Below are 13757 nucleotides of genomic sequence, written 5' to 3'. Positions count from 1 at the left end.
TTCAAAGAATTTAAAAGAACGTTATTCAAAATTACAGTAAAAAAAAGTAAGGCGTCATAATTTTCTGGAATTATCAATAAATGTAAAAAAAGCTTCAAATGAAATTTTCCAGAACTTTGTTTAAATACAAAAAATATTTTTTGCTGAAATTTATGAAAAGAAACAAAAAAATATTTTGCTAATTCTACTTTAAAGATTTGCTTTGCATAATAGATATTTTAGCAAAATCAATTTCTAAAATCTCAATAAAATTAAAATAGCTGAATCATAATTTAGCTGACGAAAATTCTGCATAATTTATTTATTTTTTTGATAAATAATATGTGTGAGGGGGCTTTATTTGTATCTTGAACTACTGCTTACTTTTTTAGACACTTTTTCTGTACATAATTATGCTTAAAAAAAACATTTTTATCTTTACTTTGAGCTGATTTTAGAGAATTGATTAAAAATGACAACAATTTAGAATAGTTTTTTGTTGTTGAGGGTTTTCCATGAATACACCAACAACATCATTGAAAATTTAACAAAAATAGCAGAACCACCCTTAACTTGATAAGTGCTTCCAAGAATTACTTCCAAGAAAGAAATTATCACAGATGTTATTCTAGGAATTTTGGCGACGTATTTTGTGATTTCAATTGAATCTTTTAGATTAATCGAGAGCCTCATCTTATCTTCTCTCTACGTAATCGGAGTCAATAAAAATTTCTATTGCTCACTACACTATTTCAACTGGTGGAAACAGCTTAACACAGGTTATCACGTGTTATTTTTTTTTTAAACAGCGTCCAAAAGTGCATTTCCGTTTCGATGTTTTTGTGTTTTTTTTAACTCTCAAGTAGCACTCATATCCAAAATATTTTGATCATCGATTAGAGCTGCAAGTTTTCAGAAATCCCCCAAAAACTAGCAATGAAGAAAATAAAGGAAATGAAGGGAACTAATTCTAACATTTGAATACTCCAGCAACGGGTGCACACGGGACGAAAAAAGTTGTTTCAAGTTTTCACCCAAGGTTTGATGGCGTTATCCTTATCGCGTTCGATAAAGGTGCTATAAAAAACACGAAACCGGCTTCGAAATTGGCATTGTAAATAAAACCAGCAAATTGAGTACACCAACTTGAAGAATCATTCCAGGTAAGTTAGCAATAATTTATTGAAAAAATGTGATCGCGCAGCCGTGAATATATGATCTTGATTTTGAGAAACGAGACTATTGTGTATCGCGAACAACTTTTTTAAGTCAACCCAAGATACGAAAATAGTTGGCATTAAAACATGAAAAATAATTGATTGTGCAATTTACCGAGTGTGTGTATGTGTCATGGACTGAATGCTGATACAGCTTATCTCAGTCCCGAAAAATTTCGCTCAAAATTGGTACTGATGCTTAAAAACACATGTGGAGCATGTGAAGCAGGGGGTCATTTTTTTCTGGGCACCCTAACATCCACTTAAGTCCAACAAATCTTGATTAAACAGAAAAAATGCATTTGCGATTGATTTTATATGTTGGTTACCTCTCAAAGACTGAACAGCCATCGATATACACCATCAATTTTTCCCCATGACGTACCAACTGTTGGCAAAGATACTAATTCCAAATCCACAAATATAATTAGACCGTTACGCCTGTTTATGAATGAATTTATTTATGATATTTTAAATCTTGAATGAGTTGACAGAAAACCTTTTATGACAGTTTGCGATGGCAAAATACGATTCAAGTTATAATAAAGTCATTGGCTATTTTTTCTGTTTACACTTAAAGGTGATTTATTCAAAAATAAATTAAAACATCTCGCCGCCTTCCACGTCATTCGCAATCCCTTGCTGTATTTTTTCCCAAGCCACGTCTCTTCCCTTCGCACGCCAACTTAATTTAAATATCAATATCACGAATCTCACAGGCACAGGAAATCTTACTAATTGCAGCATCTCAGCACACTAACCTACGCCACTAATCCAACAATTTCTTCCGAATGTACTTGACCAAGCTGAAATCTTGTGTCATCGACGTCGTTGATGAGCCAGAAGGTTCCTGCTCGCTCATGAAGGTGTAATACTTAGACCGCACGCTGGCATCCTCCGGACCCCAATCGAAGGTGGGACTCAGCGTGGCCTTGATGCGTTTAAGCCAATCCTGTTGATTGCTGTTCCTGAACCAGGCGTAGACGGCCCAAGCTGGAAGTTGTAGGACAGCTGCCGCGTACAGACACCAGCCAAAAGCTACGGGGGAAAGAATTGAGTTTGAGGAATTGATGTTGAGTTGAGGGATTTGATGCTTACCGTTGTAGCCGGACGGCATATCTTTGGGAACGTAGTTGATGATGCTGAAGAGAAGGATGATCAACACGACCAGCGGAGTTACGATTCCCCAGCAGATCCTCCAGAAGAGTCCGGTTTTGACCCCCAGCATAAACTCAATGTCCTTGCAGACTCGGTTGACGCCGTAGATCCAAGCGAACGTAAGCAGTTCGAACACGGCTAAGGTTAGCGTGACGAAGGTCGCCCCGTAATAGTCCATAAGATCCAGGATGAACAGTCCTCCCGGAGTGACGTATACCAAACCAACGCAGAATCCTACCGCGGACACCACCAGTACGACCTTCCAGCGCTTCCAGTGAGGGTTCTGATCGTGGATGGCAGTGATTACCGAGGTCACGATCCCAATCAGGGTCCCGATTCCCAGCAGGAACAGCATGAAGAAGAACAGAACGGAAAACAGCTGCGGAACCCAGTCGAACTTGGCGATCGCATCCGGATATGTCTCGAACGTTAACCCGGGACCACTCTTGACCACCTTCGTGATGTCCGCTTCGCCGGTGACGTGCGCCAGGTTACCGATCACCCCGAACACGATGCAGCCGGCAATCATCGAAGTGAACGTGTCCAGCCAGGTGATGATCACGGCGTGGCTGCGGAAGGAAGAATGAGGTTTGCTGGTCGTACGGTAAACAGGACCAGACTTACCGGTAGATGTTGTTGTGGAAGTCGTTGAAGGACGAGTACACGATCAGTCCGCCGAAGCAGATTGTCAGCGAGAAGAAGCACTGCGTGACGGCCTCGTACCACACCTGGACGGTGAGCAGTTTGTCCCACTGCGGGGTGAAGAAGTACTTGATGCCGTTCCATGCGCCCGGCAGGGTTACCGATCGGATCAGCAGGATGAAGATGATGATGTACGGGAAGATGGCGAGGAAGTAGGAAAACTTGCCGGAGCTTTTAATGCCTAAGAAATATGAAATGTGAGTTTGATGTAGGCTTGTTAGAGAAAGATCGACAAACCTCGGATCAGGATAGCGGTTATGCAAGTCCACGCAACAACTAAACACAGAACAAGCTTCCAATCGGGAGTTCCGATGCCGTCATCCAGTGAAGCTGCCTTCTTCAGCACTGTATTTCTACAAGTAACAAAAACGATCAGTAACCATCACTTCCAAGTGATTCTAAAAAGTACCTGAAGTACAACTCCGCTGAAGACTGCACCTTGCTGACATTCCGCATGCTTATATTCCCAACCAAGTTGGAGTCCACACAATTCACCCAACTGGGGTCGCACGTACTCCATGGCAGCTCCACGCTGAAAGACGCCACCAGATACCGGAAGGTAATCGCCAGAATCGCTGCGTAATACGTAATCACCGTGAAGATCGCGATCGTTTGACCGACTCCGATCCCGCGCATCGCCGGGGCAAGATCGTACACCTTCACGCAACCCCGGTTGGAGAACTGCCCGAGGACCATCTCCAGGTAGTACACCGGCCGTCCGATGATGAACAGCACGATCAGGTACGGTATCACGAACGCTCCGCCGCCGTTGTTGAAGGCCGTGTACGGGAAGCGCCACACGTTGCCGAAACCGACGGACAGGGCCACGCAGGACAGCAGGAACTCGATGTTTTTGCCCCATTTTTCGCGAACTGGGGAGGCTGGCGGTGGTGCGGACACGTTGATGACGGTGCCGTTCTGTTGAAGAAGAATGCGGTTAGTGCTTGACTGAATCTTCGAGTATAATACAGCATGACATGGAATTCGGTAGATCAAGGCTACGACCTCATTATGGTTCAGTACGAAACGTGGCTTGCAAATCGCACTAATTGCTAGAAGCTTCCATCAGCTGATCGCTATGCCAAGTGTGGGAACCACACCGTTGGACACTTGGGGAGCGTGGGGTCAACTAAGCATCACTTGGTATTTAAGACAGTTCACACTTTCTAAAATTCAAAATTCCACTTTCAGTAGTTCAGTGAACGATTCTTGAAGCATCAAGTTTACCCCCAAGCCCATAACAAACGACCTGCAGATTGCATAACTCGGTCGGTAATGCTTCACTGGCTAGACAAGCTGACACCGCCGACGGCTGATCTGTTGCAGCAGACTTCAAATACCAACACTGAGACTAGACTCAATACAAGGTATGCTCTGGGGTCAACATCCAACAACTTTTCTTGCAAATGTGCCATTTTTTCAGAATCTCCCAACACCCCAAGTTGGGAATTCCCAGCCCAGGGCGTTCAACCGTTGGCGAATTACCCCTACAAGAAACGAGTTTCACGTGCGCGGGAAATCCCTTCACCGAGCGGCCTAGTGCGCTTAACACGTTGTTGTTGGTTCAACATATCAAGCATTACTCATCGCGCAGCGCCGCCGTTTGTTTTGGTTCGGGAAAGGCCACACTTATTTGAGTTTGATGGGGGGGTCGGGTGGAGATACAACACGATTTATGCTGTGGATTTTCCAGAGCATTTAGAGCATTTGATGGTGCAGATTTGCATGTTTTGTCATTATTTTGTTAAAACTGACTTTTTTTTTTTCAAAAAAATAATAATTTCTGCATTGTTCTGAGGAACAATCAGGTTAATTTATTATCACATTTTAAATACCATCGCTCTACAAGCGTTTGAATTGCAAACCCGCATCAATATTGCATATTGCTGATTGCGTTGCATTATAATCTGGTTCAAACTGGGTTCGCAGAAGACGACACTCGAGACGTGAGCGGTTCTTCAATTGTCGGAACAATGAAGTGGCGCCGGATGATATAAGTGCCCTCAGCATGGTTGTACAGTTGTAGGAACTACGCCGTAAATTATATAACTACAACACAACACATTTTTCTTTTTATTACAATTTAATTTTTTTAATGAAAAATATCCCTTGAATTTTGAAAATTATCATTCAACTGATTATATTCTTAGTAAGTTATGAACGATGCAGCATGATTTTTTTTTAACTAAGGTCATTACCAAATTTGTTTGATCCTCGTCCCACTATTGGGTAATCCATTCATGGTTATTTAATCTCCATATTTTAGCTGAAAATACTTCTGAAAAGATTTAACTCACAAAGAACATTTTCTTCTTAATATCTTGAAAAAATTTAACAGGAAACTTTTGGATAAAAACTATTTTGATTTCAAATTGCGTAAGATCAAAAATATCTCCATGCATTCTTTAACATTTTGCAAACCGACAGAAGGGTAAAAGTAACATTTTTTTTCCTTCACTGGAAATCAAAACACGATACATCTCTCGTAATTTTTTAATTACAAAAACCATTCAATGATATCTAACTTTTTTGTATTGATTAACTGCAATGTTAGAAGTCAATTGTTTCAAATATTTATGTTTTTTTTTTTAGCATGGTTCCCTCAAAATGTCCCAAAAATAACGCTCCAAATAGAATTAATTTGCCTGGATAAGAAATTGCGAAAATCGTTAAAAATAGTGTTGACCCAATCTCACCCCAAGAACCAATGTTATCGACATTTATTATTTTAGGCTTGCTCGAATCAAAAGACTTTTTTTTTCAAAAATATGTTTCTCTTATTCATTTAAGCTTCAACATATTTTATTTAAAATACTTGACCTTTTTGTCCAGCTCTAGTTTGAAGTTGAGGAATGGGGAGCAAAAAAAGTTACATTTCAAGCGTAATTTAAAAAACTGTTAAGCAACAAGTATAATATCAGTATTACAATAATGATACTGTCAAAAATGTGCAAAGTATCATTTTTTTCTTGAACTGTGGCTTCAAAATTTAATCATATTTTCTAAAAAGGTGAACAAGCTTTTAATTAAACAAAAATGCATAAATATATGTTATACAATGCATTCTCAATAGGCAACAAACTATTTTAAAAGCAAAAGCTTTTCATTGTCACATGATTTTTTTGGGGGAAAAAAATGAAAATAAAATTGGCAATTGCCTAACTTACATAGAAACCAACAAGATATTGGACTTAATCATGTGAAAGTTTACGAAATTTCATACAAAATAGGAAAAAAAACTATAAATTTAACTACCGTAAAACGGGGTGACTTTGATAGGTTTCAGATTTTTCCGCAAAATGAAGAATACAAATAAAATACATACGGAATGGAAGAAAAACATACTGACCGGGGTAGAGAAGTGTTCAAAGAACCTAAAGAAGAACTTTTCATAAAAATTTGAAAAGTTTAAATAGTTAGTAAACTATAACTAAGAAAATGTTGATGAAAGTCATTATTTTAAACTTCTCAAAGTGTCATAATTTTCTCAATGAACATGATTTTAAATCGGAAAACGGAATGCATTTTCGGATTCTTTGGACAATTTTTCACAAGGAGATGGTAAAATAAGTTTGTAATTAATAAATAATATGTGTTTTTAAAACACAATTCAATAAAATCTCCAAATTGAAGGGAATTTCAGTTGAACAAATTTCATGTAAAATGTGAAAACTTGTGATTCGTGCTTTGAATTTAGTATAAAATGCAATATTAATCGAAAATTTTATAAACAAAACTAGTTTTAACGAATTTAAGGAAAAATTCCAACATTTTAACAATTTTACCTGAAATTTATATGTATTTTGTTAAAAAGCTTATAAACTTAGTTAACTAAACGACACGAATGCCATTGCAATGGTAAAGTGTCTTTAATAAAACTAATAATAATAATTAGTTAACTTAATATAAACATTGATTTTCTTTCTTTAAAACTATATCAACAACCTTAGTGATGGTACATTTGACGTAAAAATAAAGTTTGAACACCTTAAATCTGATTTCAACAAGAACAACTATGACTATCAAAGTCACCCCGGAATTTAAACTAAGAATTTTTAACGTAACTATTTTTCCAAACACTATTGAAAAAACTTTTTTTCAAAAATAGTGCATGGACTTTGTGAGGCCTACCCCAGTACATGTTCTAAAAATAATAATCTTGAGAAAAACCTTAACAGTGGGAAAATATTCCAAAAACAAATTGAAATCCTATCAAAGTCACACCGGTTTACGGTAAATGAATAATGTTTTTGAAGAATTCAATTTAATTTATTAGGAATCTAAATAAAATAAATTACAAAATTAAAAAAAATGCGATGCTCACACTTCAAAAATACGTTGTTTCGTTTCTTGGATGTACCTGATTAAATTCAAGAGTCCAATAATATTAAAAAAAATACCACGAAACTAAAACAGTTGTTTTGGTCAGTTATTCAAAGTCGAAAAAATCTGTTGATTTGCACTTCTGACCATGTCTTGGCAAAGGCAAATAAGGACAACAAGAGAATTTATTTATCAATTAACAATTAAATGAAATTAAATTTTCAAACTCAAGATACTTTTTTGTATTTTCCCAGTTATTTTTCCCAAAATGATCAAAAATACTATGGAATGAAAATTAAAATCAGCTTAAGCTCAAAACAAATACAATAAATGAATTTGTTTTTGTTGTTTTTCATTTTTGATTTTGCTAAGAATATTTCGAGTGAAATAATAAAATAAAAGGCACCAGAAATATTTAATTTCCAAATATTTACATTTACTTCGTTGATTGCTTCAAGGCCAAAATTAGATGATTTGTTTGAAAAAAAAAAAACACTCTTAAAAAACTTTGCCTAGGACGTAATTTTTAAACAGCTGAATATTGCTATAATTCTTGAAAAAGCGTTGAAAGATCATTCAAATCAATGGCAATCTATTTAGAAGGATTTTCAAGTATAAATATACTATTTCAAAAAACAAGACAATTAGGCCAATTTCGCTTATTAGCCATAGTCGAGGTCACAAATAAATTTATGAATTAAAAAAATATATCTCAGCTACCTACACTTTATAAGTTGGGCTACTGTAAAAATATACAAAATATCATTAAATCTACGATTTTTTTTTTCGTTGAACGTCTTTTTCCGATCTTTTGTACCAAAGTTTTAAAATTGTGAAAAGCTTGAAAATGTTCTTATGTACTTAAAAATCAAATCAATTTAAGCATATTAAATATAGTTTACAATCCATTGTTCAGGTTACAACAGTACAACTGCATTTTACAACACTTGCTAATGAAACAACAACTCTCTTGCTCTCATAAAATCCGGTCCAAATATTTGCACTCCCAGTCATAACCACTAAAAAGCGTCTCTGAACTCACACCAAAAGATCGCCATCATTCTGTCCCAAACACACCAACCACGTGCCAACCGCTCATTTCGGTTGGATGGAATTCGTCACTGTTCCGCAGACACTTCTTGCCTTCACTTCCCTGGCCCATGCACTAAACTGCACCGCAGGCAGACTGCAGCATGCAAGCGTCGTCCGTCTTCCCACTCATCTGGGCAGGCCCCAAAAGCTGCCCCGATGAAATAATCCATCATACATAGACTAAGCCGTCACACCGTAGTCACACACTGTAGCGTTAAGTCGAAACGAAAATGAAAATATTTTCACGATCTCTTCCAACAAACGCGTTCGCGCGTTGGGCTGCTGCTACTAATCCACACCACTAACGCTCCTTTTCAGCAACTTAAAACAAACCTGTTGAGCAGCCTGCGGCTGCAGATCGTGACTCGCGGTGAACCCCAGAACCTTCACCGCTCTACCGTTGACATCATCCCCGATGTAGGCTTTGTTCTCCATGGTGCATCCGGTGATCGGCTTTCTGGGCGGGAAATTCCACGCGGCCAAAATGGGGCTTTTCCGACCCGTAACCGACTCGAACCGTCGTCAACGGTAACGACTTTCTCGCGCGATCAACCAAATGCTTTCGCGCCAACGTTTGAAGAAGAAGAAAATCCGAAATATTTACACCTTCGAAAAACCGAAAAGCTCGACCTGTCGAACCGACAGCTGGAATGGGACTGAACGATCTACCTGATGTTGGATCAGCGTCAACGCCACCCAACAGCACACAGTCAACTCGCGCAAAGTCGCAGATGTTCAGGCGGGCTTGAGCTTACGGTCAGCGTCGTTTTACGGACCTGCTGGAAGATCTCTCGTGCGGCATGGGTTGACCATCGGTGGTGAGGCTTTGCGGTAGCGTACTAGATCCGATGTTCGGTGGGCCTGACTGTCCAAATATCGACGCAAAATTTTCTGACTGCGCCGTTTGTGTACCTACTAGGGTGATTTGACAGTTGTTGCACTACCGAATAATTTGACTTGAGTAATTATGGTGTAATATGGTTGTATGGAAAAATTAAATTGTTCACATTTAGTGGGTACAGCTATTTTTCAGATCCTTTTAGAGTCCTAAACAAATCCCTAAAGTTTGGTAACGATTGGTTAAGTCCCCCATTTTGCACAAAGCGATTCAATTTCTTGCAAAGATTTTTGTCGTAATGCATCAATTATCATACAGGACATAACATCCAAAGTGTCAACTTCGGCTAATTGATGAAGGGAGGAAGTGTCAGATTCATTTTCAGAATTTTGTTTTGAATCCTCTGAAGTTTTTTCTTCCTGGTTAACCAACAGCTTGTCCATATCGGCACACCATAAAGCAAAGCAGGTCTAAAAATTTGTTTATAAATTAACAGTTTATTCTTGAGACAAAGTCAAGAATTCCTGTTTATAAGTGGATACAAACACTTAATTTATTTGTTACATTTAACCTGTATACTTTCAATGTGGTCCTTGTAAGTAAGGTTTTTGACAAAAGCAAGTCCAAGATATTTCACTTGATCCTCCCACTTTAAAATTACCTCATTCATCTTTATAATGTGATGACTTTTTGGTTTAAGACAGTGTTGGAATTCGAGCGAGAAGAAGGAAAGCATTTCTCGCTCGCGAGCGAGGGAGAGAACTTGTAGTGCTTTTCTCTTCTCGCTCGCGCTCGCATTTTCGTTCGCGTTCTCTCACCGCGAGCGCTCGCGAGCGCCTCGTGCTAGCCGTTCGTCCCAAGCTAGCAATTTGTTTATCAGGCTTATGAATGCGAACCAGGCGATGGTATAGAGGTGTAACTTCAATCGCTGTGTTGTTTTTGGTTCGTTTCAACTTCTCGTGAACGGACAATTCAGGCTTGCGAGAAAGCCCGTTCGCGAGCGGAGGAAAGCACGGGCAATCGGTGAGTTTCTCTCGGCAGCTCGAGGCTCGCGGCGAGAACTCGAGAGAGAGGATTTTTTCTCGCGAGAGCGCGAGAATACCAACACTGGTTTAAGAAAATCAGCTCTTGGTTTGTGAGGGAAAATAATAAGTTGAGTTTTTGAAGCATTTGGAGTAATTTTCCATTTTTCAAATAAGAATTGAAAATATCCAAGCTTTTTTGTAATCTTCTTGTGATGACACGAAGGCTTCTACCATTGGCGGAGATGCTTGTATCATCAGCAAAAAGTGATTTCTGACATCCTGGGGGCAAATCAGGCAAGACAGAAGTAAAAATATTGTATAAAATTGGACCCAAAATGCATCCTTGAGGGACGCCAGCACGTACAGGTAGTTGATCAGATTTGCTGTTCTGATAACATACCTGCAGAGTATGATTCGTCAAATAATTTTGAATAATTTTTACGATATAAATCGGAAAATTAAACCTTTTCAATTTCGCAGTCAAACCTTTACGCAGAAAAGCAGCGCCAGTAGAATAGCCCTCAGATTTGTTGCTTCGAGTTAAATTTGAAACTCTCAACAAATGATGAGTAGTTGAATGCCCAAGACGAAATCCAAACTGCTCATCAGCGAAAATTGAATTTTCCTTTATGTGCGTCATCATTATATTAAGAATTATTATTTCGAATAATTTACTAAAAGATGAAGCAAACTAATGGACCGATAGCTTGAAACTTCAGCAGAATTTTTATCCGGTTTCAAAATAGGAATTACTTCGGCATTTTTTCATCTCCAAGTAGATGGAAATCAAAACATTTGTTGAACATTTTGAGTAATCTACTTAAAGTTACTTCGAGTAATATTTTAATTAAAATGTAAAACATACCATCCTCACCAGTGCACAGTGGGAAAAAAGGGCCCAAAAAATTACCGTAACATGATTTCGTGCAAACCATCGATTGCTATGCACCAAAAGCTTCGTTTTTGCACCAGGAACAATAATCCGATGAAAAATCGCACTGCACGGACCGGTGGCCGGAGTACAGGCCACCGGAAGATCCGGATTTTTGGAAAAAGTGTCCGGTTTATCCAATTGTGAACTGATTAGCTTTCTTCTACCATGAATAGTCACGCAAAACAATCCTAGAATAATATTAAATACCATAGGACCCATCGGAACCGGTTCCACCGATCTCCGGTGGCCACATCCGGAACCGCATTAGGAAACAGTGTAAACTAGTCATGCGACGTATCAAACTTCTTGATTTTGGATGGAGAGTATCCTTAAAAGGTATTTTTGCCTCCGGTGACCGGTTCCCAGGTTCACCGGTGGCCACATCCGGATATCATATTTGGCAAATTCCTGAAACCACTCTTGCGACATATCAAACTTCATGTTTTTAAAGAGGAGTGTAGAATTCATGTCCCCATCCAAAATCAAGAAGTATGATACGTCGCATGACTAGTTTACGCTGTTTCCTAATGCGGTTCCGGATGTGGCCACCGGAGATCGGTGGAACCGGTTCCGATGGGTCATATGGTATTTAATATTACTCTAGGATTGTTTTGCATGACTATTCATGGAAGAAGAAAGCTTATCAGTTCACAATTGGATACATCTGACACTTTTTCCAAAAATCCGGATCTTCCGGTGGCCTGTACTCCGGCCACCGGTCCGTGCAGTGCGATTTTTCATCGGATTATTGTTCCTGGTGCAAAAACGAAGCTTTTGGTGCATAGCAATCGATGGTTTGCACGAAATCATGTTGCGGTAATTTTTTGGGCCCTTTTTTCCCACTATGCAGTGGCTTTCATATTTTTAAATTTTTTGATAATAGATTTTATTTTGTTCAGATCCGTATTAAAAACGTTATCGGAAAAAAATCTTTTTCAACAATATTCTGAAATTCTATTGAAATTTGATCTTCAATAGAACTCAAAACATTTAAGTTGAAATTATGAGCACTCAAAAACTGCTGTGCAAGTTTTTGAGCTTTCTCCCCTTTAGTCAATAGAATATTATCACCATCTTTCAAAGAAGGGATTGGTTTTTGAGGTTTCTTAAGAACCTTTGCAAGTTTCCAAATTTTATGTAAAATTGGATTCCCGATTTGATGGCGTACCCAGAATGCCGAAAACCTATTTTTCATCGAAAAAAAAAAACAAAAAAAATGTTTCACAAATTCTCCAGTTTTTCACAACTCGACTGTAAAAAAATTTGGGACATGTCATTGAATGGGAAATTTTCCGTCACGAGACATAAAAAACATACCTTGGACTTGTGATCAGGGAAAAAAGTAAGGACAAAGTTTCATGCAAATCAAAGAGAGGTTGGGGCAACTTTTCCCGATGTCGTGTGAGTTGGTAGAGAATTACTCTTTTTTTTATTTTTTTTATTTTTCAGCTGATCTTAAGCTATTTAGCTATATTATGGAACATTCCACAATCTTTGGAAAACGGAGTGGAAAACATTTAAGAAAAGGTTAGTTACACGTTTAAACGTTTTTCTGGATACTTATTTTAAATACATGTTTTTTTTTTAGAAATCCATCATCCAATTCTAAAGCATGACTCAAACTCAGAGGAGTCAGATTATGAACAAAAACGTCGGTTGTATAGAAATCATGCTTCGAACAACAACTGTCCCCTTACCATTCTTCTGGTTGTCGCAGTCATCGCTATTGGATTTGCTTTTTATTTTGTAGGGAATTCATTACTAGCGGTTCTTCATAACCAACCGATGCAAGTGATGTCAACTTTCGAAACAGTTGATGAACTTGAGCTAACAGTGGATCCACGCAGCGTTGTCAATCATTTGTTGGATCGTGTCGTTGAATTTATCAAGCTAGGAGCTCAATTGCAATACATCTCGATCCTGACAAAGGCTCCACGCGACAAAATTGTTTCACCTGGATGTACGTCACCAGGGGAAAGAATGGTCCAATTAGTTTGTGTGCATCTGAACAAAGAAGTGGAACAGGATATCACAGGAATTTTTGACAATTTTTTAAATGTTTTCTTGAGCCAAGTTCAAAATATTCCTAGATTCTCAAAATTTGAAATCGGTCAAAAGTTTAACGAGGTTCAATCAGGGCTTCTCCAAACACTTGCAGCTATTGATTTTGCAGAAGAAAACGTTGACGATGAAGATATCTCCCGTATAAAATCAATAAAAGATGCATTTTTGAAAGCCATCGATAATGAAATGCAAATTTGTCGCAACCGTCTTGAAAAGATTTCCGGTGATAGTTACAACAAGCGCAACAAAGCGATACTACAAACGGAGATGCAGGTGCTTGCAACAACATTTCATGAGATGACCAAGCTAAGTGAAAGTGATTTGTTTAGCAAAGCTCGTGAAGGAGTTCCTTTTGCACCTGGATTGACAGTTTTTGAAATAGTTTTAATCGTCTTTAAATGGATTTTAATTTTACTTGGTGTTTT

At 38.3% G+C, this 13757-nt stretch overlaps 1 protein-coding gene across 2 annotated transcripts; it reads right to left on the bottom strand.

Moving 5' to 3' along the window:
- Positions 1-1752: 1752 nt before the first annotated feature.
- Positions 1753-9139, bottom strand: LOC120428608 (sodium-dependent nutrient amino acid transporter 1-like). 2 transcript variants are annotated; one of them, XM_039593632.2, is made up of 6 exons: positions 8805-9139; positions 3466-3974; positions 3294-3409; positions 2979-3237; positions 2295-2923; positions 1753-2234 (listed from the first exon to the last, which is right to left on the bottom strand). In XM_039593632.2, exons 1-6 carry the CDS (start codon positions 8904-8906, stop codon positions 1966-1968), a joined length of 1884 nt encoding a protein of 627 aa, XP_039449566.1. In that variant the 5' UTR covers positions 8907-9139; the 3' UTR covers positions 1753-1965. The 2 variants fall into 2 exon arrangements, with proteins under 2 accessions (XP_039449566.1, XP_039449567.1); XM_039593633.2 differs by lacking the exon at positions 8805-9139 and adding an exon at positions 8422-8675.
- Positions 9140-13757: the final 4618 nt, after the last annotated feature.

This window comes from Culex pipiens, chromosome 2 (assembly GCF_016801865.2).
Source record: "Culex pipiens pallens isolate TS chromosome 2, TS_CPP_V2, whole genome shotgun sequence".
In the NCBI taxonomy this organism is placed as follows: domain Eukaryota; kingdom Metazoa; phylum Arthropoda; class Insecta; order Diptera; family Culicidae; genus Culex; species Culex pipiens.
The sequence above is the reverse complement of the archived record's forward strand: the minus strand, read 5'-3'. Positions and strand labels throughout refer to the sequence as shown.

Bases quoted from the DNA above. Each gene is read 5' to 3' on its own strand.
- LOC120428608 (XM_039593632.2), bottom strand. From the start codon at position 8,906: ATGGAGAACAAAGCCTACATCGGGGATGATGTCAACGGTAGAGCGGTG. The intron at 3,410-3,465 runs GTACTTTTTAGA...TGTTACTTGTAG, and splicing joins TCAGCGGAGTTGTACTTCAG to AAATACAGTGCTGAAGAAGG. The intron at 2,924-2,978 runs GTAAGTCTGGTC...TTCCTTCCGCAG, and splicing joins TTCCACAACAACATCTACCG to CCACGCCGTGATCATCACCT.